At 43.5% G+C, this 23,997-nt stretch overlaps 1 protein-coding gene across 6 annotated transcripts in view; it reads left to right on the top strand.

Moving 5' to 3' along the window:
* The window catches only part of SHTN1 (shootin 1), a 169,524-nt gene that overhangs the window by 119,950 nt on the left and 25,577 nt on the right, over nt 1–23,997 (top strand). For 3 of the 6 annotated variants that reach the window (XM_077455439.1, XM_077455436.1, XM_077455442.1), the window contains 4 exons: nt 10,538–10,644; nt 14,254–14,310; nt 23,590–23,643; nt 23,723–23,843. In XM_077455439.1, the coding sequence (XP_077311565.1) occupies nt 10,538–10,644; nt 14,254–14,310; nt 23,590–23,643; nt 23,723–23,843 (339 nt within the window). The remainder of the gene's footprint in view (nt 1–10,537; nt 10,645–14,253; nt 14,311–23,589; nt 23,644–23,722; nt 23,844–23,997) is intronic. The other 3 variants (XM_077455437.1, XM_077455441.1, XM_077455440.1) reach the window with 3 other exon arrangements.

The raw sequence follows: 23,997 nt of genomic DNA, 5'->3' as shown, positions 1-23,997 counted from the left end.
GTGAAAAAAAATATATATAATAAAAAAGCCAAAAATACCGTAGTTGTCGTTTTATTGCTCTCCCTCTATTGCTCTGTCTCTATTCTGCTCTTTTTACTATGTTTACTATGTTTTATCATGCTTGCTTTTCAGGTATGTAATTCTTTTAAACTTCACTGTTTACTGTGTTTTATTGTTAACCATTCATTTTTTTTTCAGGTACGCCATTCAGCTGCAGCACTGATTTATTTATCCTGACAGCAACAGTGTTTGCTCTCATGATACATAAATCAGTGACTCTAGCGCTGTAGGAAGTGATTTCACCATCACTGTTAAAAAAAAAAAAAAAAAAAAAATGGTGCAGGTATGCCCATCATTAGAAGTGGGTGGATACAGGGCGGAGTTCTAATGGTGGGCATACCCACCGATCAATATCTTCTTCTTTTTTTTTTTTTTTTCCTTCAGCCCACAGGCTGCATGAAAAAAAAAAAAGAATATTAAAATATATACCCAACAAGGACCAGCAACGTACTGATATGTTGCAGGATTTTAGTTATACCAGAATGATGCCTGCAGCTTTAGGTATCATCTTGGTATCATTCTTTCCAGCCAGCGATCGGCTTTCATGTAAAAGCAATCCTATCAGCTAATTAGGCACTAGACTGCTTTTACAAGCAGCGGGAGGGGCCCCCCACCCCCCACCCCCCACCCCTTCTTGGTTTTCTCTGGCTGTCCTGTCCCACTGGGGAACCTGATAATGCAGCCAGTGGCTCCTGCAGCTGACCATAGAGCTGATCCAATAGAACGGCTCCAATCATCCTTATGGCCTAAGAAACTGGAAACTATGAGCATTTCATGACTTCAGCGCCATTGGGAAAGCATCTTATCACACTGATCTTGGTGTGGTCAGATGCTTTGAGGGCAGAGGAGCAATCTAGAGTCTAATAGACCCAATAAAAAAAAATAAAAAAAGTACTTGTCATTACCTATTGCTATCATAGGGGATATTTACATTCTCTGTGTTAACAATAAAAATGATAAGAAATAAAAAAAAAAATGAAATGGACAGTGTAAAAGTGGAAAAAAAAAAAAAAAAAGCACCCCTGTCCCCCCATGCTCGCATGCAAATGCGAACGCAAGCGTCGGTCTCGTGTCATATGTAAACAGCAATTGCACTATGCGTGTGAGGTATCACCACAAATGTCAAATCGAGGGCAGTAATTTTAGCAGTAGACCACCTCTGTAAATCTAAAGTGGTAACCTGTAAAGGCTTTTAAAAATGTAGTTTGTCACCGCTGCACGGTTGTACGCAATTTTAAGTCATGTCATGTTTGGTATCTATGTACTCGGCATAAGATCATCTTTTATATTTTATTTGACATTTGGGCAATATAGTGGGTTTTAGTGCATTAAAGTAAAAAAAAAAAAAGTGGTGTTTTTTTTCCCAAAAAATTGCTGTGCAAATACTGTGTGAAAAAAAAAAATTGCTACACCCACCATTTTAATTTGTAGTGCCTTTGCTTTAAAAAAATATATAATGTTTGGGGGTTCAGAGTAATTTTCTAGCAAAAAAAATAACATTTTCCATGTGAACAAAAAGTGTCAGAAATGGCTTTGTCTTCAAGTGGTTAGAAGAGTGGGTGATGTGTGACATAAGCTTCTAATGTTGTGCATTAAATGCCAGGACAGGTCAAACCCCCCCCCCCCAATGACCCAATTTTTGGAAAGTAGACACCCCAAGCTATTTGCTCATCTTGGCATTTCATGGCCTCTGAAACTGTGATAGGTAGTGAGAAGTGAAATCAAAAATGTACACCCTTAGAAATCCTGAAGGTGGTGATTGGTTTTCAGGGTCCTTACATGGCTAGACGCACTGACAAAGAAATGATCAGTTTATAATTTTAATGGTAGGTTTATTTTAACAGTGAGAAGCAGAATAACAACAAAAATATCCAGAAAACCGCATTTCCAAAAAGTAAATTATAAATTGATTTGCATTTTAATGAGTGAAATAATTATCTGACCCCTTTACAAAACATGACTTAGTACTTGGTGACAAAACCCTTGTTGACAATCACAGAGGTCAGACATTTCTTATAGTTGGCCACCAGGTTTGCACATCTCAGGAGGGATTTTTTCCAGCTCCTCTTTGCAGATCCTCTCCAAGTCATTAAAGAGGAAGTAAACCCTGATGAGTTTACGTCCTCTTTTTTTCCCTGCAAAGGTAAAGCATAATGGACTACTATGCATCGCATAGTAGCCCATTATGTGTCACTTACCTGACACAGGAGCCAGCGAAGTCGCCGCTGTCCCCTGTAGTCCGCCGCATCCATCTTGCTGGTGGCGTCTCGCAGCTCCGCCGCTGTCATTCGGCGAAGCCGCGATGACGTCACTCCCGCGCATGCGCACGGGAGTCGACAAATGCGGCAGCTCCATTCTTGGAACTGCCGCGCTCAGTGCGCCTGCGCGCCGCTGTCTACGGTGCATGCGCCGTAGACAGCGGTGCCCGTTTTCGGGCAAATATCTCCTAAACCATATAGGTTTAGGAGATATTGCTTGGACCTACAGGTAAGCCTTAATCTAGGCTTACCTGTAGGTCAAAGTGGTTTGTAAGGGTTTACAACCACTTTAAGGTTTCCAGGCTGACGTTTTGTAACTCGAACCTTCAGCTCCCTCCACATATTTTTCATGGGATTAAGGTCTGGAGACTAGGCTAGGCAACTCCAAGAAATTAATGTGCTGCTTCTTGAGCCACTCCTTGTTGCCTTGGTCATGTGTTTTGGGTCATTGTCATGCTGGAATACCCATCCACAACCCATTTTTAATGCCCTGGCTGAGGGAAGGAGGTTCTCACTTAAGATTTGATGGTACGTGGCCCGTCCATCGTCCCTTTGATGCGTGTCCAAAAACGCGACAAGCACCACAAAAACGCTCAAAAGCAACATGCATAGATGTGAATCGAGCCTAAGAGAGTGCTCCTAATCTCAGCCCATTACCTGTATAGAATACATGTAGGAGCCAGAAATCTTGCTGATTGATAGGGGATCAAATACTGATTTCACTCATTAAAATGCAAATCAATTAATAACTTTTTTGAAATGCGTTTTTCTGGATATTTTTGTTATTCTGTCTCTCACTGTTAAAATAAACCGACCATTAAAATTATAGACTAATCATTTCTTTGTCAGTGGGCAAACATAGAAAATCGACAGGGGATCAAATACTTTTTTTCCCCTCACGGTACTATTAATTGGGGGTGGAGTTCTATGTCCATTCTCCGTTTTTCTGTTCTGCAGAATCTCCTGTCTCTCGGCAATGAAAGGGTGTTTGCAGCTCCGTTAACACAACATCTAAAATGTGTTTTTAAATCCTTGTTGAAAATCACCTTTCCAAGTTTTTTTTTTTTTTTTAAACAATGACTCCGGTTATACCGCAGGCGTTCCGTGTAAATGTAAGCGTTCAAATTGCACGTTTTTTTTTGTGTTTTTTTATTGAAGGAATTAAGGAGCCCCCTGCGGGTCGAGCTCACCGTTATCTGACAGGTTGCGCTGGCTTTTAAGTCATTCACTGGCGACAATGGAAAAGCATTGAATGTGGAACTGAATTCCTCATTGTATTAATAAGATAATGGGGGCCATTACATTCTGCAGCGCCAGCTTTTATTTCCCACAAGGCCTTTGTGTGATGTTTACGTGTATACAGCCAGCGGTTGGTGTCCTGCGGAGCCCGGCTCTGCTCCATGGAACGTGCTCTGCGCCGCTGCTCTGCGTTCGGGAAAAAACTGATTTTTCAGGTCATCCCTGACGTAACATGTCCCCCCTTAGTGACTGTAACGGACCTTAAATTGTAACTTCACTTTCATGGGGAAAATTGCAAATAATAAAAAAAATAATAATATAGCGTATACAATTTTGACACAAGTCATGTTGTAATTGAATAATGTTAAAAAATGACCTTTCCTTTTCAATCTGCAGCTCTGTAATTTTCTGAAAATGCAATATGGTAACCTGGAGGAGGTTCTGTACTTAGATTGTGTACAGAATGTTCCCCAGAGACATTTCCTGCTTGTGTGATTGGCTCACAGATTTTCCCAGAATGCCTCACTAATATACAAGTCAGATTTCAGGCATCCCCTGCAACAAAAATGTCATTTTTGGTGAGATACTCCCAATAAGAAATCACGTCTAAAGCAGGGGTGTCAAACTCTTATTTCATCGCGGGCCACATCAGCATTATGATTGCCCTCAAAGGGCCAGTTGTATGTATAAGAATAGCTGTACGTGTTTGACACATGGTCTAAAGGGATACAAGCCAAGCAACTTTCCTTATTAGAGTCCTGCAGGTGCAGCATCTGATTGATGATTATGAAACCACTCCCATTAGATTCACACAGCACAGGGGCACAGAGTAACACCCCATACACACTATTAGATTTTCTGAAGATTTTTGTCTCCAGATTTACCAAAACCAAATAATATGAGGTCAAACTTTAAGAGTTTCCATTTGTATGCAATCAGGCAGGCCCTGGCTCTATATGGTTTTGGTAAATGTGAAGGAAAAAAAATCAGCAGAAAATCTAATAGTGTGTATGGGGAATCTGCAACAAAGTTTGTTAAAACCCTTTTAATGTACATCGATCACTCAAGGGGGATGTTTTCTTTCTCAACAAAAGTGGAGTTAAGCTTTAAAGCTAAAGTTTATTGTGCTTATGTTTTGCCTTCCCTGGTTCTTGCTTTCTCCCTCATCAACATGCTAATGAACTTGTTAAATTTAATCTTTCTATGTTTATTACATACCTTATTTTATTCCCATTGATCTCATCACTGGGCCTCAATGCTTCTCTACACAGAGCAAGTGCATCGGGCCAAGTGGGAGGGGAAGGAAGGGTGCTGTACATCCTGTCAGGGTGCTGTGCTTCCTGAAAACATCACAGCACCCTTCCTCAGTATTCCCATCCACCGTCATTTTACTGCAGCAGGTCTGCATGATCCAGTGAACCGTCATAGCTATACGTCGGCTTGCGGGATCGGGATAGCAGGCGCCCGCTGCACTGCGGGGGTGCCGATGCTCGTGGCCGACAGTCGCGATGACCGGCGGCCACAAGCGATCGTGAGCTCTAGGAACAGAACACAGAAGTGTGTGTGTAAACACACAAATCCCTGTTCTGTTCTGACAGGAGTGACAGATCGCGTGTTCCTATTAGCTAGGAACCACCATCCGTCACTTCCTCTAGGTCAGTCCCCTCCCCCTTCAGTTAGAATCCCCTCCCAGGGAACACAGTAAGTCCCCTTTCACACTGGGTCGTTTTGCAGGCGCTATTGCACTAAAAATAGCGCCTGCAAACCGACCTGAAACAGCCGCTGCTGTCGCTCCAATGTGAATGCCCCGAGGGCTCTCACGCTGGAGCGGGGCGCTGGCAGGACGCTAAAAAAAGTCAGGCTAGCAGCATCTTTGGAGCGGTGAAAGAGTGGTGTATACACCGTTCCTTCACCGCTCCTGCCCATTGAAATCAATGGGGTGGCGCCGCTATACCGCTGGCAAAGCGCCTCTGCAGGGGCGCTTTGTGGTGGTTTTTAACCCATTCTCGGCCTCTAGTGGGGGTAAAACCACCCCGCTAGCGACCGAATAACGCTGCAAATCCGACGGTAAATCGCTCCTAAAAATAGCGGCGGTACCGCCGACACACCAGTGTGTAAGGGGCCTTAACCCCCTTGATCGCCCCCTAGTGTTAACCCCTTCACTGCCAGTGACATTTTTACAGTAATCAATACATTTTTATAGCACTGATCGCTGCATAAATGCCAATGGTCCCAAAAATGTGTCAAAAGTGTTCCATGTGTCCATCATAATGTCACAGTCAGGATAAAAAATAATACTAATAATAATAAAAATGCTAGAAATCTATCCCTTTTTTTGTAGACACTATAACATTTGCGCAAATCAATCAATATGCGCTTATTGGGATTTTTTTTTATATATTTTTTTTTTTACCAAAAATATGTAGAAGAATGCATATTAGCCTAAACTGAGGGGACATTTTTTTTTTTTTTTAAGGGCTATTTATTATAGCAAAAAGCAAAAAATATTGTTTTTTTTTGTTTTTTTTAAATTGTCGCTTTTTTTTGTTTATATCGCAAAAAATAAAAAATGCAGAGATGATCAAATACCACCAAAAGAAAGCTCTATTTGTGGGGAATAAAAGGACATCAATTTTGTTTGGGTGCAGCATTGCACAGCCGCGCAATTGTCAGTTAAAGCAACACAGTGCCTAATTGCAAAAAAATGGCCTGGTCATTGAGAAGCCAAATCTTCCGGGGCTGAAGTGGTTAAGTAGTGGGCTGGCTCCTGGGAAGAGTTATGCAAATATGCCGCCTTATGCCTTGATGTGCAGGTGTCAGTCTGGAGGAGTAGGCCTTCCTAGGCAGGCTGTATTTTCAAGAAAACCACCCTAGATGATTTACACTTGTGACAGTGAGGCTGCATGAGTGACAGAATTGAAATCCATGGAATAAGGGGGGGGGGGGGGCAAGGACTGTGAGGCTAGACAGAAAAGTGATAAATGATGTTGCAGGTCCTCCAGCTAGGAAATGTGGTATCCACCAGGGGGAGCCTCTGCCAAGGTGAAAATGTAGCAGCACAATTGGGAGATATGGACAGAGCATCATCATCTTATAGGAGTGCCTTATATCATCATCATCATCATCATCTTATAGGAGTGCCTTGTATCATCATCATCATCTTATAGGAGTGCCTTGTATCATCATCATCATCATCTTATAGGAGTGCCTTATATCATCATCATTTTATAGGAGTGCCTTATATCCTCATCTTATAGGAGTGCCTAATTTCATCATCTTATAGGAGTGCCTAATTTCATCATCTTATAGGAGTGCCTAATTTCATCATCTTATAGGAGTGCCTAATTTCATCATCTTATAGGAGTGCCTAATTTCATCATCTTATAGGAGTGCCTAATATCCTCATCTTATAGGAGTGCCTAATATCCTCATCTTATAGGAGTGCCTAATATCCTCATCTTATAGGAGTGCCTAATATCCTCATCTTATAGGAGTGCCTAATATCCTCATCTTATAGGAGTGCCTAATATCCTCATCTTATAGGAGTGCCTAATATCCTCATCTTATAGGAGTGCCTAATATCCTCATCTTATAGGAGTGCCTAATATCCTCATCTTATAGGAGTGCCTAATATCCTCATCTTATAGGAGTGCCTAATATCCTCATCATCTTATAGGAGTGCCTAATATCATCATCATCTTATAGGAGTGCCTAATATCATCATCATCTTATAGGAGTGCCTAATATCATCATCATCTTATAGGAGTGCCTAATATCATCATCATCTTATAGGAGTGCCTAATATCATCATCATCTTATAGGAGTGCCTAATATCATCATCATCTTATAGGAGTGCCTAATGTCATCATCTTATAGGAGTGCCTAATGTCATCATCTTATAGGAGTGCCTAATGTCATCATCTTATAGGAGTGCCTAATGTCATCATCTTATAGGAGTGCCTAATGTCATCATCTTATAGGAGTGCCTAATATCATCATCATCTTATAGGAGTGCCTAATATCATCATCATCTTATAGGAGTGCCTAATATCATCATCATCTTATAGGAGTGCCTAATATCATCATCATCTTATAGGAGTGCCTAATATCATCATCATCTTATAGGAGTGCCTAATATCATCATCATCATCTTATAGGAGTGCCTAATATCATCATCATCTTATAGGAGTGCCTAATATCATCATCATCTTATAGGAGTGCCTAATATCATCATCATCTTATAGGAGTGCCTAATATCATCATCTTATAGGAGTGCCTAATGTCATCATCTTATAAGAGTGCCTAATGTCATCATCTTATAGGAGTGCCTAATATCATCATCTTATAGGAGTGCCTAATATCATCATCTTATAGGAGTGCCTAATGTCATCATCTTATAGGAGTGCCTAATGTCATCATCTTATAGGAGTGTCTAATGTCATCATCATCTTATAGGAGTGCCTAATGTCATCATCATCTTATAGGAGTGCCTAATGTCATCATCATCTTATAGGAGTGCCTAATGTCATCATCATCTTATAGGAGTGCCTAATGTCATCATCATCTTATAGGAGTGCCTAATGTCATCATCATCTTATAGGAGTGCCTAATGTCATCATCATCTTATAGGAGTGCCTAATGTCGTCATCATCTTATAGGAGTGCCTAATGTCGTCATCATCTTATAGGAGTGCCTAATGTCGTCATCATCTTATAGGAGTGCCTAATGTCGTCATCATCTTATAGGAGTGCCTAATGTCGTCATCATCTTATAGGAGTGCCTAATGTCGTCATCATCTTATAGGAGTGCCCAATATCGTCATCATCTTATAGGAGTGCCCAATATCGTCATCATCTTATAGGAGTGCCCAATGTCGTCATCATCTTATAGGAGTGCCCAATGTCGTCATCATCTTATAGGAGTGCCTAATGTCGTCATCATCTTATAGGAGTGCCTAATGTCGTCATCATCTTATAGGAGTGCCTAATGTCGTCATCATCTTATAGGAGTGCCTAATGTCGTCATCATCTTATAGGAGTGCCTAATGTCGTCGTCATCATCTTATAGGAGTGCCTAATGTCGTCGCCATCATCTTATAGGAGTGCCTAATGTCGTCGCCATCATCTTATAGGAGTGTCTAATATCATCATCTTATAGGAGTGCCTAATATCATCATCTTATAGGAGTGCCTAATATCATCTTATAACAAGGAGTGTCTTCATGGCCAGAGATTTTTTTTTTTTTTTTAAGTGTTACTAAACCCACAACAGTAAAATCAGTCTGTATATGCAGTAAAGCATGCTTGTTATACTCACTGTGGAACCTAAGGGGTTAATCCTGTACATTGTGTAAAAAGGTTGTTTGATCCTGTCTTCTCTGATCTTCCCCTTCTTCCACTGCCCCCAATCCATCTGCTGATAGGACAGAGCCTTAGAGACACTCTGCATATGCTCAGTTTGGTCTGCATTGCTAGAGAGTTTTTTTGTTTTTTTTTGGTTTCTTGAGAGGGGGCATGTGATCGGCACAGGGCCAATCAGCACTGTCCAGACATAGGGTCAGGGTTCCTGCAGTCTCATAGGACAGTCGGAGCAGAATGAAAACTCTTCCTACAATATTTAACCAGACACTGATATATTGCTGATGAGAAAAGGTATTTAGCAGTTTATATGTACTTAACCACTTGCCGACCAGCGCACGACGATGTACGTCGACAGAATGGCACGGGCAGGCAAATGGGCGTACATGTACGTCCCTTTAAATTTGCCGCCCTGCCATCGGGAGCGCGCCGCCGCCGGCCCGCTCCTGCCCTGGTCGGGACCCCCGTGAGTCCGGTTGCGGGACCCGCGGAGTCGATCGCCGCGGGCATCCCCACGATCGTCTCACGGAGCGGCCGAATGGAGAAGTGCCGTTGTAAACAACATTTCTCCATTCTGCCTAGCAACTAGTGACGCTGATCTCTGCTCCATGTGTCATTTACACAGGAATCACTGCATTTATATAGCAGTGATTACTCTATAAATGACAATGGTCCCAAAAATGTGTCAAAAATGTCCGATGGGTCCCCCACAATGTCGCAGTCACAATAAAAATCCCTGATCGCCGCCATTACTAGTAAAAAAAAATAATAAAAAATTATTAATAAAAATGCTATAAAACTATCCCTATTTTGTAAACGCTATAACTTTTGCGCAAACCAATCAATAATCGCTTATTGCGATTTTTTTTTTACCAAAAATTATGTAGAAGAATACCTATCGGCCTAAACTGAGGGAATATATATTTTTGGGGGATATTTATTATAACAAAAAGTAAAAAATAATGCGGTTTTTTTTCAAAATTGACGCTCTATTTTTGTTTATAGCGCAAAAAATAAAAACCGCAGGGGTGATCAAATACCACCAAAAGAAATCTCTATTTGTGGGAAAAAAAGGACGTTAATTTTGTTTGGGAGCCACGTCACATGACCACGCAATTGTCAGTTAAAGCGACGCAGTGCCGAATCGCAAAAAGTGGTCTGGTCTTTGGCCAGCAAATTGGTCCGGTCTGAAAGTGGTTAAACGATTGCATTTCCATGTTCTGTGTACTGTGGGAGACCACATATAGTGAATGCAGGGGCCTGGGTCACACTTTAATAATATCTGCTGTTTTAAAAGATAAAAAATTACTTTTTAAAAGTACATTCAAATTTTAAATATGAGATTCTAGTTATTGGGCTTACATCTACTTTAAACTCCCCATTGTGGGAGGGGCAGAGACACAAACTTGGATGTGATTGGTTGGTTACATGTAATTTATTACTGGCATGCTTTTTGCTCATCATAGGGGATAATTGTTTTTTTTTTGTGTGTGTATAAAAAAGAAATAAAACAACTCCTAATTGCTTGTTCCTCAGTCTTTTTTGGTTAGTGATTTTCATCGGCGTTCCCACGGTCTCCTCTCCAGCCACATGTTAACTCCGCCATTCACCTTCTCTTCTGCAGGGAATGTTGATGATCTGAAGCGGCAGGCAGTGGATGAGATGATGAATCGGATTAAGAAGGGGGTCCATCTGCGTCCTGTCCAGCAGACGGTGCGAATAAAGAGCCAGGTGAGTCATGTCATTCATTATAATGGTAAAGATGTGACCGGGAAAAGGCAGAAGATCTCCACAGCTCAGTTATAGTTGGTGGAGGATAACCCCTCCTCCCTTCCACATCACTACATGCGATGTCACCTTCCGTGCTCCTATAGATTTCTTTTTATGTTTCTCAGCTCTGGTTTCAGATAAAGGCTCGGGTTTTATGCAGCCCTCTTCTCTGGTCTCAGATAAAGGTTATGGTTTTATGCAGCCCTCTTCTCTGGTCTCAGATAAAGGCTCGGGTTTTATGCAGCCCTCTTCTCTGGTCTCAGATAAAGGTTCTGGTTTTATGCAGCCCTCTTCTCTGGTCTCAGATAAAGGCTCGGGTTTTATGCAGCCCTCTTCTCTGGTCTCAGATAAAGGTTCTGGTTTTATGCAGCCCTCTTCTCTGGTCTCAGATAAAGGCTTGGGTTTTATGCAGCCCTCCTCTCTGGTCTCAGATAAAGGTTCTGGTTTTATGCAGCCCTCTTCTCTGGTCTCAGATAAAGGCTCGGGTTTTATGCAGCCCTCTTCTCTGGTCTCAGATAAAGGTTCTGGTTTTATGCAGCCCTCTTCTCTGGTCTCAGATAAAGGCTTGGGTTTTATGCAGCCCTCCTCTCTGGTCTCAGATAAAGGTTCTGGTTTTATGCAGCCCTCTTCTCTGGTCTCAGATAAAGGTTCTGGTTTTATGCAGCCTTCTTCTCTGGTCTCAGATAAAAGATTTGTTTTGATGCCGTCCCTGCCTTGCCAGGCGAGTCCAAGTGGTAAACCTTTTATATGTTTATTTTCAAACCAGCAGAAGGATGTAAAGTAGCCACCTAACAGGGAATGCATATACCTTTTTTTATATCTGACCGTCCAGGACCAAATTAAATGCAAATGCAAACTTCCAGCTCCAGAGTCAGAGCTGTGGTATTCTGCAGGCTAATGAAGTGGGAAATCTCAGAAGTAGAAGCATGTTCACATATTGAGCACTCCAGCATCTCCTTTACCGCCCTTAATAATCCAGCCAGGCTTCTACTCCTATATCTATCTATCTATCTATCTATCTATCTATCTATCTAGTAAATTTTCTGTCCCCTTAAAATAACTCAACACAAAGCCATTAATGTCTAAACCGCTGGCAACACAAGTGAGTACACCCCTAAGTGAAAATGTCCAAATTGGGCCCAAAGTGTCAATATTTTGTGTGGCCACCATTATTTTCCAGCACTGCCTTAACCCTCTTGGACATGGAGTTCACCAGAGCTTCTCGGAGTCCTCTTCCACTCCTCCATGACGACATCACGGAGCTGGTGGATGTTAGAAACCTTTTGCTACTCCACCTTCCGTTTGAGGTTGCCCCACAGATGCTCAATAGGGTTTAGGTCTGGAGGCATGCTTGGGCATTCCATCACCTTTACCCTCAGCTTCTTTAGCAAGGCAGTGGTCGTCTTGGAGGTTTGTTTAGGCTTGTTATCAAGCATTGCCCTGCGGCCCAGTCTCAGAAGGGAGGGGATCATGCGCTGCTTCAGTATGTCACAATACATGTTGGCATTCATGGTTCCTTCAATGAACTGTAGCTCCCCAGTGCCGGTGTTCTGGCAGATAGTGTCCTGCCATCATATAGTGTCCGCCCCATACTGCGCATGCGCAGTACAGGGCAGAAGAAGGTTCAGAAATTCTCCGAAGATGAACGGCGCCTGCCAGTAGCCCCACCATCCAAGCGGACATAGGGTTGTGAAAAATTAGAGGGCCCCTCGCGGGTGAGCTTCGCTCGCCATGCTTCGGGCTTGGCCCCGCTGCGCTCGGCTCTTTTATATTACAACTCTATGTCCACTTGGATGGTGGGGATAGAACCTGGACTCACGGCGCAGGTGCCGTTCATGTTCGGGTATTTTCGGGAATCTGTGTGTGCTGTGTACTGCGCATGCGCAGTACACAGTGGACACTATCCGATGGGGGGACCTTATATGATAGGACACCGGCAGTGCTTATGCAGCCCCAGACCATGACACTTCCACCAGCATGCTCGACTGTAGGCAAGACACACTTGTCTTTGTACGCCTCACCTTGGTTCGGCCACACACGCTTGACACCATCTGAGCCAAATACGTTTATCTTGGTCTCATCAGACCATACACAGGACATGACATGGTTCCAGTAATCCATGTCCCTATTCTGCTTGTCTTCAGCAAACTTTTTTGTGTGACATATGGTCTGAGCACTGACAGGCTGAGCACGTGCACTCAACTTCTTTGGTCGACCACTGTGAGGCCTGTTCTGAGTGCAACCTGTCCTGTTAAACAGCTGTATGGTTTTGGCCACCATGCTGCAGCTCAGTTTCAGGGTCTTGGTAATCTTCTTATAGCCTAGGCCATCTCTATGTAGAGCAACAATTATTTTTTTCAGATGCTCAGAGAGTTCTTTGCCATGAGGTGCCATGTTGAGCTGCCAGTGACCGGTATGAGAGGGTGAGAGCGATAACGCCAAATTTAACACACCTGCTCCCCATTTACACCTGATACCTTGTAAAACTAACAACACATGACACCCGGGAGGGAAAATGGATAATTGGGCCCAATTTGGACATTTGCACTTAGGGGTGTACTCACTTTTGTTGCCAGCAGTTTAGACATTAATGGCTGTGTGTTGAGTTATTTTGAGGGGACAGCAAATGTACACTGTTATACAAGTTGTATATTCACTACTTGACATTGTAGTAAAGTGTAATTTCTTCAGTGTTGTCACATGAAAAGATATAATAAAATATTCACAAAAATGTAAGGGGTGTATTCACTTTTGTGAGATACTGTGTGTGTGTGTATATATATGTATATGTATATGTATATATATATATATATATATGTATATGTGTGTATGTGTGTATATATATATATATATATATACATACATATATATATATATATATATATACATTTATTTTGGATGGCATGCAGAGTAGTCAGCATCTCTGTAAGGTCATCATTGGAGGGTCTTTATTGAATTCCTTTGGAGGGATTCCTCACACTTCCTGTGGTCACCAAGACAGGAAGTAAGAGATAGTTTCCCCTAGAGGACAATATAAACCAGATTTAAGTTTCTTATTGATGCTGCTTTAATAGAATTTTATTCAAGTTCCACCTGAAAGTGTATTTAAACCTAAGAAAAGCAGTTTTTACCCCTGTCTTAGGATGTCGGTTCTCATGTGGCAATGTATCTACGGAGGTCCAGCATTGTCCCCCTGGGACAGGCCTACAGAACACCCACCATTCTCATCTCGTCAGCATGGGGGGGTATTCTGTGGTCCTTGGTCCTTAGAGAGAACTGGGAACAATGTACTAATAACTGATAAGAATGCAGCACGGGCAGAGAGCACAGGAATTTATCGGCTCACAAGACTTCTGGCAGGATCAACGGGTATTTTTTGCCCTTTCAGTTGTGAGTCGTGTACTTAACAGATCAAAAGGGAGCAAATAAGAGATCATGGTTACGTTTTGCATACACTTTTTCTCTTTCCTGAATTTGCTCCATGATAGTTCACCACTCCCTCCAGAAAAGCCATTAGACACTGGTGGTGTATAGTGTGTCGGTGACCATGTGTCCTTATACCGTTCTCAGCAGGAGCCTCCAGTGGCAGCAGCGCCACCCGCAGGATGTGAGGAGGAAGTAGTGACAGTAAGCTCTTTGCATGGCATGCGATGTGTGCTGTTTGTGTCCTCTATCTTGTCACATTTCACATTCAATGTAGAAATAAAAGGAGCTTTCTTTTATCTCATTATTTTTACAAGGAGAGATAAATTGTTTACATTAAAGACGCAGCTCTCAATGGGAGTGCTTACAATGAGCTGTGCCTTGCTTGCATCATCCTGAACCCCCACAGTTCACCTTTTTTATTATCGTTTCAGTATTTCATCTGTTCAGTTACTTTCTGCATCTCATCCTTCTGTTTAATGAATCATTCCCAAGTCTTGTACGTCTTTTATTGACCAGATTATTCGTTTTAATGCTCCGTCTTCTGTAAAAGCCCCACCTCACTGCATTGCTGTGGAGACATTTTATCTTATACATTGAGGGACACAGAAGTGGAATTCTAACACAGTCATGTTATAGCGACGCTTACAGGCAGATAAGATATTGTCAAACTAATCATGTAAGCCAGCCCCCAAATAAAATAAAATGGGTAACTTGTGCACTACACTGTGTGTAAAATAAGTGAGCACAAAATACATTTGTATAGATTGATGTAAGAAAAACAAACACCTGTAGTGTCACCACATATAAAATACATTTAAAATATATATATATATGGAGTGGCGCTAAATCTTATAGAATATTTTCTAAGTGAAGCATCAAAATAATGCTCTAATAATCATTAAAAAAAAATAATAATATATATATATATATATATATATATATATATATATATATATATATATATATAATTACCTATAGTATAAATATAAAGTGCAATTGATGAACAGAAAACAAGAACAAACTGGTTATCATTCAAAATGGGTGTTCCTAGAGTCCAGTGTAAAACGTGAACACAGAATAATAAAGTTCTTAGTGAAGTGCTGAAATATTACTTCAAAATCAGTGATATTTAGACAGTTGTGCAGTACAGTGCTCAATCCCTTGAGAAAGTTACGCTTTAGTGACACAACACGTTGGGAGGAGCCGGGTAACGTCACTTCTAGTTACGGCCCAGACCGGAAGTTCAGAATCCTTAGCGTTCTGTTACAGTATGACTGTGTCAGTTGCTGGCTGCATAGCGGATATTTCAACTGTAAGTCTCTACATTGTTTTAAATAAGCACATTATTATTACTACACCATGAGGATTATCATTCTTATTCCATGTGTGGGCCGATTTGAGTACCATCAACTACTGAGTGGCATGCAGCCCCCCAAATAACCCTTCCTCTACCCAGCATGCCTTGGTTTTTGCTAGTGTCCAAGGAGTGTTTCATTGGTGTTTTTATCTGTCCAGCTCTGGGACACCAGGTTGGTCCTCTGTCCTCTCTGGTTGTAGAAGTTCCTTTGTCCTGCAGGGGGCTTCTCTTCATTCATGCTTGAATCGGGGGTTGGCTCTTTGTATACCTCTGACATGCAGATAGTACTCTAATAAAAATGTTGAGAGCTGAAAATATTATTTTATTAGTTTTTAACATACAGAAAAAAAAAAAAGAGTACATGACAATCAGGTTGCAGAGGTACACAGGATCTGAGACACAGACATCTAAGGAGAGGTGTAGCAAAAACAAAAGTCACACCAAAAGATACCAACTGAGATTATGATAACAGAAGGAAATCATCAGACTGTCTAACAAGAGGATAAAAGTGTAGGCACGCTTAAGGCCCGTACAAACTATCCGAAAATCAGATGAAAAATACAGATTTCGAAGCGATCGAGCGATAATTGGATTGTTAGTACACCGCTTTCGAGAGCCAATCGTGACAATTTGTCCGATATTATCTGAATGAATGAGATATTTGTATAGCGCACAACGTGAATTGAATCGCCTCAAGGCATTGGACAAACACAAAAGAGCTTCTCGTATGATACCAGATTGTGCAATTTTCGTTTAATCAGTACAGTTGGAGACTGAACCAGGCCCTCTCGTTCAACATCAGTGCCTGACCTCACAAATGCTCTTCTGGAAGAATGGTCAAACATTGCCATAGACACACACCTAAACCTTGTGGACAGCCTTACCAGAAGAGTTGAAGCTGTTATAGCTGCAAAGGGTGGGCCAACTCAATATTGAACCCTACAGACTAAGACTGGGATGCCATTAAAGTTCATGTGCGTGAAAAGGCAGGCATCCCAATACTTTTGGTAATATAGTGTATTAGGGAAGGAAGAGGGGGAAGAGAGTGTAAAGAGTCCACCTGCTGCAATGCCCAATCCAGAACGGAGACAACCACCCACACTTGCTCCACCGTGACCTAGGAAAGATCAGGTGGGGGGGGGGGGCAGTCTTGAAAAGGTCCCACAATTCACAGACCTGGTTATGGATGTCCAAAGAGTTGTTCAGGGAAGCGGTCAGGTCTTCCATTTGCTTTTCATCTCGAATCCTGGTAGTCCTCTAAAATGTTTTTAGTCTATCAGTGCCTGTTGACCATCCCTCAGTTGGACTGCTTTTGGACATACCAACTGACTGTTTTTGAATTTATTAAAATTTTGTACCCATTTTAAAGTCCAATGAGGAACGCAGGTCCTGCCCCCCTGTGTTTTGTCTGACCCCCTCTCTTTTCTCAGAAATCTGATGCATGCCATGTAGAGGATGGGTTATACAGGGGGCTGTCTTTTTCTGTTTGCTAGACACTGAGCTCCTGTAGGCGGCAATATTAACATTCCTGTGTCTTTCAATGGACATTAATAAAAATTAAAAATAAAGATTTTATGGTACAAAAATCTAATTTTCCCGCTAGGCATGGTGCATAGGTGAGTAATTGGGAGGTTGGGTCATCAGCTGTTTGAACACCAACAATGGGAAAAGTTGGGGCTTTGTGGAGGACTCTTTATAAATGACCACCTCCCAGTGTTGGCGCATTGTGAAAAGCACGTCCTTGAGACATTAACAAAGATGCCATTTGCTGTAAACCGCATCAAGTGGGTAAGCTGAAGGCGCGCATTGCAGCGGCGCTCGGGGGGGTACAGAGAGGAGCGCGGCTCTCAGCGCTGGAGAGCGGCCTTTGTGTGGTGCACAATAGAGACTGGAAGCAAAACAGGCCGAGGTGTGAAGTGTTTTATCTGTAAAAGCACCTCCTCGTCTTCAGGTCTGAAAAGCACTTTAGTACACGCAGGAACCTCTATAGATGTTGTTACATTAGTGGGGGGAATATTTCACATAAAGCAGATTGCTTAATGTACATTTTATTACAACGGCATAGATTATGTACATATAGAAGTGTGAGCGCTCATTGTACACACCATAAAAGAGACACTTATCTGTCATCTGACATTACACCTTTAAAAGGCTTTCGTTCATTATATAGTCTCTTTTTATAACCTGATCTGAATAACCTTGCGCGGTGATCGTCTGACCCGCCATCCGGGAAAGTCGCAGGTGCTGGCAGGCATTACTCCCTGTCAATGTGACAGTTCTACTGAGGTTTTCACAAATTCATTTACTTTCTAACTAAAGTAGATGGAGACCCTGTAGATCATTTGTGCTCAACCTGTGGCCCCCTGGCTGTTGTGGAACTACAAGTTCCATCACGCCTCTGCTTTTTGCGATTCATGCACAAGATGACCTGCACAATTAATCGTCAAGAATCGTTATCGCGATCTTGACTAAAGTGTTTCACAATTCTTTCTATGCAATAATTCTCTCTGCTCTTCTGAAGCCACAGAGTCAAAATAAAGGAAGAGGAAAACTGGGGGCAGTCTGCCAAGAATCAAAACCTTCTTTATCAGTTGAACTTAAGTATAAACATTATAACAATTTGTCAATGGAATAGACTTTGTGTGTAAGTGAAAAAAGTTTAACCACTTAAACACTAAATCTTTTTCTGACATTTGTTGGTTTCAAGTTAAAGGGCTCTTTCACATGGGGGGGGGGGATCAGTGATGATCCGCTCCGTGGACATCCGCTTGCTCAGCAAGGATCGCTCCGTCGATCTCCGCTGAGTAGGCAGATGACAGATCCGTCTCTGCACACTGCGCAGGGATGGACCTGTCAGAACGCTGCTCTCGCCTATGGGAGATCGGATGACGACGGACCGCAGAGTCCGTCGTCATCCGATCCGACGACGGATCGAAAAATAGGTTTTTCCTCATCGCGCTTTTTCGAATCGGAACGGGTTGGATGTCAGCAGACATGTCACCGCTGAAATCCGATGCTCCATAGAGGTCTATGGAGCAACGGATCGGCCGTGTCAAAGAGCCCAAATCATTTATTTTTTATTTTTTTTGCTAGAAAATTACTTAGAACCCCAAACATTATATATATTTTTTTACTAGACACCCTAGAGAATAAAATGGTGGTTGTTGCAATATTTTGTGTTGCACTGTATTTGTGCAGTGGTCTTTCAAATGCAATAATAAAAAAAAAAAGTATAAATAAAAAGCTAACAAGCAAAGTAGCCCTTTTTTTTTTGTATAATGTGAAAGATTTTACGTCGTGAGAATTGTGATCTTTTTATTCTAAGCAAAAAAATTGTGATTTATCATTTTGGCCATAATCGTGCAGCTCTACCGTATGTTGGGGGAAAAAAGGGGTCATGTATATTTTAAGCTTGCTAGGATGTATCGGCAGCACATTCATTGTGAAAAGACTGCCTTAAAGCAACGCAAAAGTAAGTGGGCCCCTACTGGGTGACATTTAGTGTACTTGTAAACAATTGTTGTTTGTATTTTAATAAAATCCTTGTTTTCAATGTTTTTTCATCATTTTGTTACATCTCATTGCTACTGATCTCCTGCAGCCTTTTTGCAGCCACAATGGGGTGCATTTACTAATGGCTAATATACACTGTGCACTTTGCAAGTGCAGTTGCTCCAGAGTTGAGTAAGAATGAGATGAAGCTTCATCTTGCAAACAATCAGCCAGATTCCTCTAGGAAACTCACAACTGAGAAATGCCATGCCATGCAGCCTGTGGAGTGCATGTAGACACAAAGGGGTGGATTTAATAAAGGCAAATAGACTGTGCACTGTGAAAGTACAGTTGCTCCAGAGCTTAATAAATGCGGTGAAGCTCTGCCGACTTCCATCATCCCATCATGTGCAAGAAAAAAATGCTGCTTTTTTTCCCCTTGAATGTGATTGGGTATTGTTTGCAAAGTGAAGCTTCATCTCATTCAACTCTGGAGCAACTGCACTTTCACAGTGCACAGTCTATTTGCTTTTATTACAAGGTGTGTCTTAAAGAGGTTGTAAAAACAACAACAACAAAAAAAACATATAAGACAAGGGCATAATGAGCCAGTATGCATCGCTGCATATGCAGCTCATACTAGCTCATTATGGAATACTTGCCTTAGAACGAAGCCTTTCAGCGGCGCCCGCATACTGCTGAGACGGTAGACGTCTTTCCCGGAGTTACTTCTGGGTTCGTGGGCTCTGGCGATGTGAGTGGCTGGAGCCGCGGTGAGGGCACTCCTACGCATGCACGCGGGAGCCGCCATTCACAGCACGGCTCGGAAGGAATGGCATCCATGGCCGTTCCTTCAGAACGCATGCCCCACTGGCTGCATGCAATGTAAATATCTCCTAAATGGCACACGTTTAGGAGATATTTACACTACTTATAGGTAAGCCTTATTATAGGCAGGGCCATCTTAATAGCATCACGGTGCCCGGGCAAAGTAATGCTCTGGGGCCCCTACAATGGAGACAGTGCAGGTAAACAGACATCAAGTAGGTAGGAGGCAGACAAGCGGAGCTTCCCCTTTTGGGTGGAGCTCCGCATTAACTACATGAACAATCATTCCGTACAGCAAAGAAACAGTGGGAAAATACTACATACGTAAAGTAACAAAGTTGTCCTGTGCATATAATATATGTGCTAGAATGATGGCTCCCTAGAACTCTGACCCCTCTACACCCCAGATATCCTCCCAGCACTCTGACCCCTCTACACCCCAGATTTCCCCCCAGCTCTCTGATCCCTCTACATGCCAGATATCCCCCCAGCACTCTGACCCCTTTATACGCCAGATTTCCCCCCAGCTCCCTGATCCCTCTACACCCCAGATATCCCCAACACTCTGACCCTTCTACACCCCAGATATCCCCCCAGCTCTCTGATCCCTCTACACCCCAGATATCCCCCAACACTCTGACCCTTCTACACCCCAGATTTCCCCCCCCAGCACTCTGACCCCTCTACACCCCAGATATCCCCCAACACTCTGACCCTTCTACACATCAGATTTCCCCCAGCACTCTGACCCTTCTACACCCCAGATTTCCCCCCAGCTCTCTGATCCCTCTACATGCCAGATATCCCCCCAGCACTCTGACCCCTCTACATGCCAGATATCCCCCCAGCACTCTGACCCCTCTGCACACCAGATTTTCCCCCAGCTCTCTGATCCCTCTACACCCCAGATATCCCCCCAGCTCTCTGATCCCTCTACACCCCAGATATCTCCCCAGCACTCTGACCCCTCTACATCCTAGATATCCCCCCCAGCACTCTGACCCCTCTACATCCTAGATATCCCCCTAGCACTCTGACCCCTCTACATCCTAGATATCCCCCCAGCACTCTGACCCCGCTACACCCCAGATATCCCCGCAGCACTCTGACCCCTCTACATCCTAGATATCCCCCCCAGCACTCTGACCCCGCTACACCCCAGATATCCCCCCCAGCACTCTGACCCCGCTACACCCCAGATATCCCCACAGCACTCTGACCCCTCTACATGCCAGATTTCCCCCCAGCCCTCTGATCCCTCTACACCCCAGATATCCCCCCCAGCACTCTGACCCCTCTACATCCTAGATATTCCCCCAGCACTCTGACCCCTCTACACGACAGATTTCCCCCAACACTCTGACCCTCTACACCCCAGATATCCCCCTAGCACTTTGACCCCTCTACACGCCAGATATCCCCCCAGCACTCTGACCCCTCTAAACCCCAGATAGCCCCCCAGCACTCTGACCCCCTCTACATCCTTGATACCTCTAGCACTGTAGCCACCCAAGCTACCCCAAGCATTGCTACCCCACTATACACCCCAGACCCCCCCTCAGCTTTGTTTTCCACAATACACCCTTGATATCCCCCAGCACCATTATTCCATCCATGTAGTACCCCCTTTTCTAGTGGAGATACAGTGCATGCAAACTTTTGGCTTATGTGCCCACCTCCAGCACTGGACTCACCCATACCAATCAAGCAGGCAGAACAAGGGGTGGAGGAGGGAGCATCCCTCCAGGCATTTCAAGCCCGTCGGTGCAAACAGTGCTGGATAGCTGGGCTCACCATGACACTATCCACAATGCCACTTCCGCAGGTGGGCTCTCAGTTCTGTTAACTCAGTAGCTCCCACTCCAGCTCCTACCCCACAGCCTTTGAGTCCTGAGCATTCAAGCTGCATGGTACAGGGTCAGAGCATCACTGGCGCTCCGGCCCTGCCCCTGCCTGCTGGCTGTGAAATAGGTATCATTCTGCAGCATGGCGCAATGCTGCCAGCCTGCCTCCCCTTTGTGTATGTCACTCTCAGTGCCATTATGTGCAGCTGGGGCCCCTGGGCAGTGCCCACTCATTAAGACAGCCCTGATTATAGGGTTACCTTTAGTTACATGTCAGTCAGGATGTTTACACCCTCTTTAAGCCTAGTACACATGGGTTGAATGTCGGCACACCTTGTAAATCCCCCTTCTAATCTCCATGCGCTCCATAGGCTGCATGGCATGTCGTTTCTCAGGGTGGGTTTCATGATGGTGACAACAGTGTACCGTACCTGTATACTGTGTGACATTATGCATTCCGGTCCAATTAATTGATCCTGCTTGTTCCTTCAGGGATGGTGGAAACCCCTCATAGTAAGTACAGCAGGTTTGCAGACCCAGACGCTCAATGCAGGGATGGTGGGGACCCCTCATAAAGGGCACAGCAGGTGTGAGGGCCTGGGAACTCAGCGCAGGATGGTGGTAACCCCTCATAAAGGGCACAGCAAGTGTGCAGGCCTGGGAATGCAGTGCAGGGATGGTGGGAACCCCTCATAATGGGTGCACAGCAGGTGTGCAGAGCCAGGAACTCAGCACAGGTATAGAGGGGCAGATGTGCAGAGACCTAAACTTGGGCAAAGGAATGTTGGGAACGCTTTATAATAGGAGAAGCAGGTTTGTAGATCCAGGGACCCAGAGCAGGGATGGTGAGAACGCCTCATAATGGACACAGCAGGTGTGCAAATCTGGGAACTCAATAAAGAGGCCCAAGAGATGGAAAAGAATGTCAGGTGATCTAACTTTCGATTGAAATATAAATTCTGGGTGCAGTGACCCTCAGAACTTGTTCACACCACAAAAATGCACTACAGATTAGCTCCAGATGAGTTTCTGCATGCGCGTAACCCATTCGGGTGTGTTTGCTGTGTTTCCGGATGTGTGGCAGATGCTTTTTGACTTTTTTTTTTTCTGGTTTTCTTTTCACTGTAGTGGGTTCTGGTGCGCTTTTGGTGCATTTTTGATGCGTTTTACTATGTTCCAGTACAGTCCAGTGCAGGAAAATGCAGCATGTTCTATTTTTTTTTTTTTTTCTGGAACGCCCTGGAACTGACTGCACTGGTGTGAACTATGCCATTGGAAACCATAAAACCTACTTTCCATGCATTTTTGATGAATGAAAAAAAAAAGTACTGAACTGCACGTGGTGTGAACTTGCCCTTAAAGTGGTTGTAAACCTCAGACAATAACAAAAATGGAGCATATCCCTCCATAGTGTGGACGTGTCTCTTTCCAGAGCGCGGAGTGTCATCTCTATCTGCTGCTTTCTTCCTCTGCTATCAGCAGTAATCGCATCTGACAAGTTTTCCTGACACAGAGAGAAAAGAGGGTGACGGGAGGGATCTCCAGCTGATTGACAGCCTCAGCTCTGTTCCTGTGTGTTGTGTGGAGGGGGGTGTCTCTCTTCCCTCCAATCAGTTCTGATCTCCCGGACCAGCTTTATAATTTCAGCAGTTTGAATGGATGTAGAGAAGAGAAGACTGCAGACCTGAGTATAGTCCCTTCACTGGGTATATGTAAGGGTTTACAACCACTTTAAGTCTTTGTTCCTAGTTTTCTTGACTTTCTCGACTTTCTCTGCCCAGTCTTTATTTTTGGTGGAATTTTGTTAGAATCACATTTCCTGTTTTTTTTTTTTCTTAGTTTAGATATTCTTGTCACCCATCTGTTTTACCATAGTGTGTGTTTGCACGAAGTGCATGCGGCACAGGGCATAGTTATATTTGCACGGTGGCAGTAACAGGCAGTGTTCCTTTCTTCCAGCAGCCAGAGGTGAAACCTCAGAGCAGTGCCGTCCAGGAGCTCCGGGGTATGTTGGTAAGTACCCCAAACTATCAGTCTGATGTTTCCTCTATGGGTGGAGTATGGAGATAATAGATTGTATGTCTCGTTGCAGAATACCATCAGCTCTTCAACCAGTCAGAGGAGACATGGTACCATCAGCACAGCCTCCACCGAAACAGAACTTGAGAGGATTCTGCGGCGCCGCAAAGTGACGACAGATCAAGATGCATCAAGTAAGTGGGCAGCCATAATTTCCTGAGACCATCCCAGGTGAATATTCAAAGTTTGGAGGTGTGATGGACGACTTCCCCTGCCCAGTTCCACCTAAACCTTTCTAGAGGAAGAAAGAACTTCTGAGTAATTGTCATTATTTGATGGTGGCCCTTA

This window comes from Lithobates pipiens, unplaced genomic scaffold (assembly GCF_037356315.1).
Source record: "Lithobates pipiens isolate NorthernLeopardFrog02 unplaced genomic scaffold, aLitPip1_a1.2 Scaffold_25, whole genome shotgun sequence".
Lineage (NCBI taxonomy): Eukaryota > Metazoa > Chordata > Amphibia > Anura > Ranidae > Lithobates > Lithobates pipiens.
Note: the sequence above shows the minus strand (reverse complement) of the source record. Positions and strands in the feature narration are given on the sequence as shown.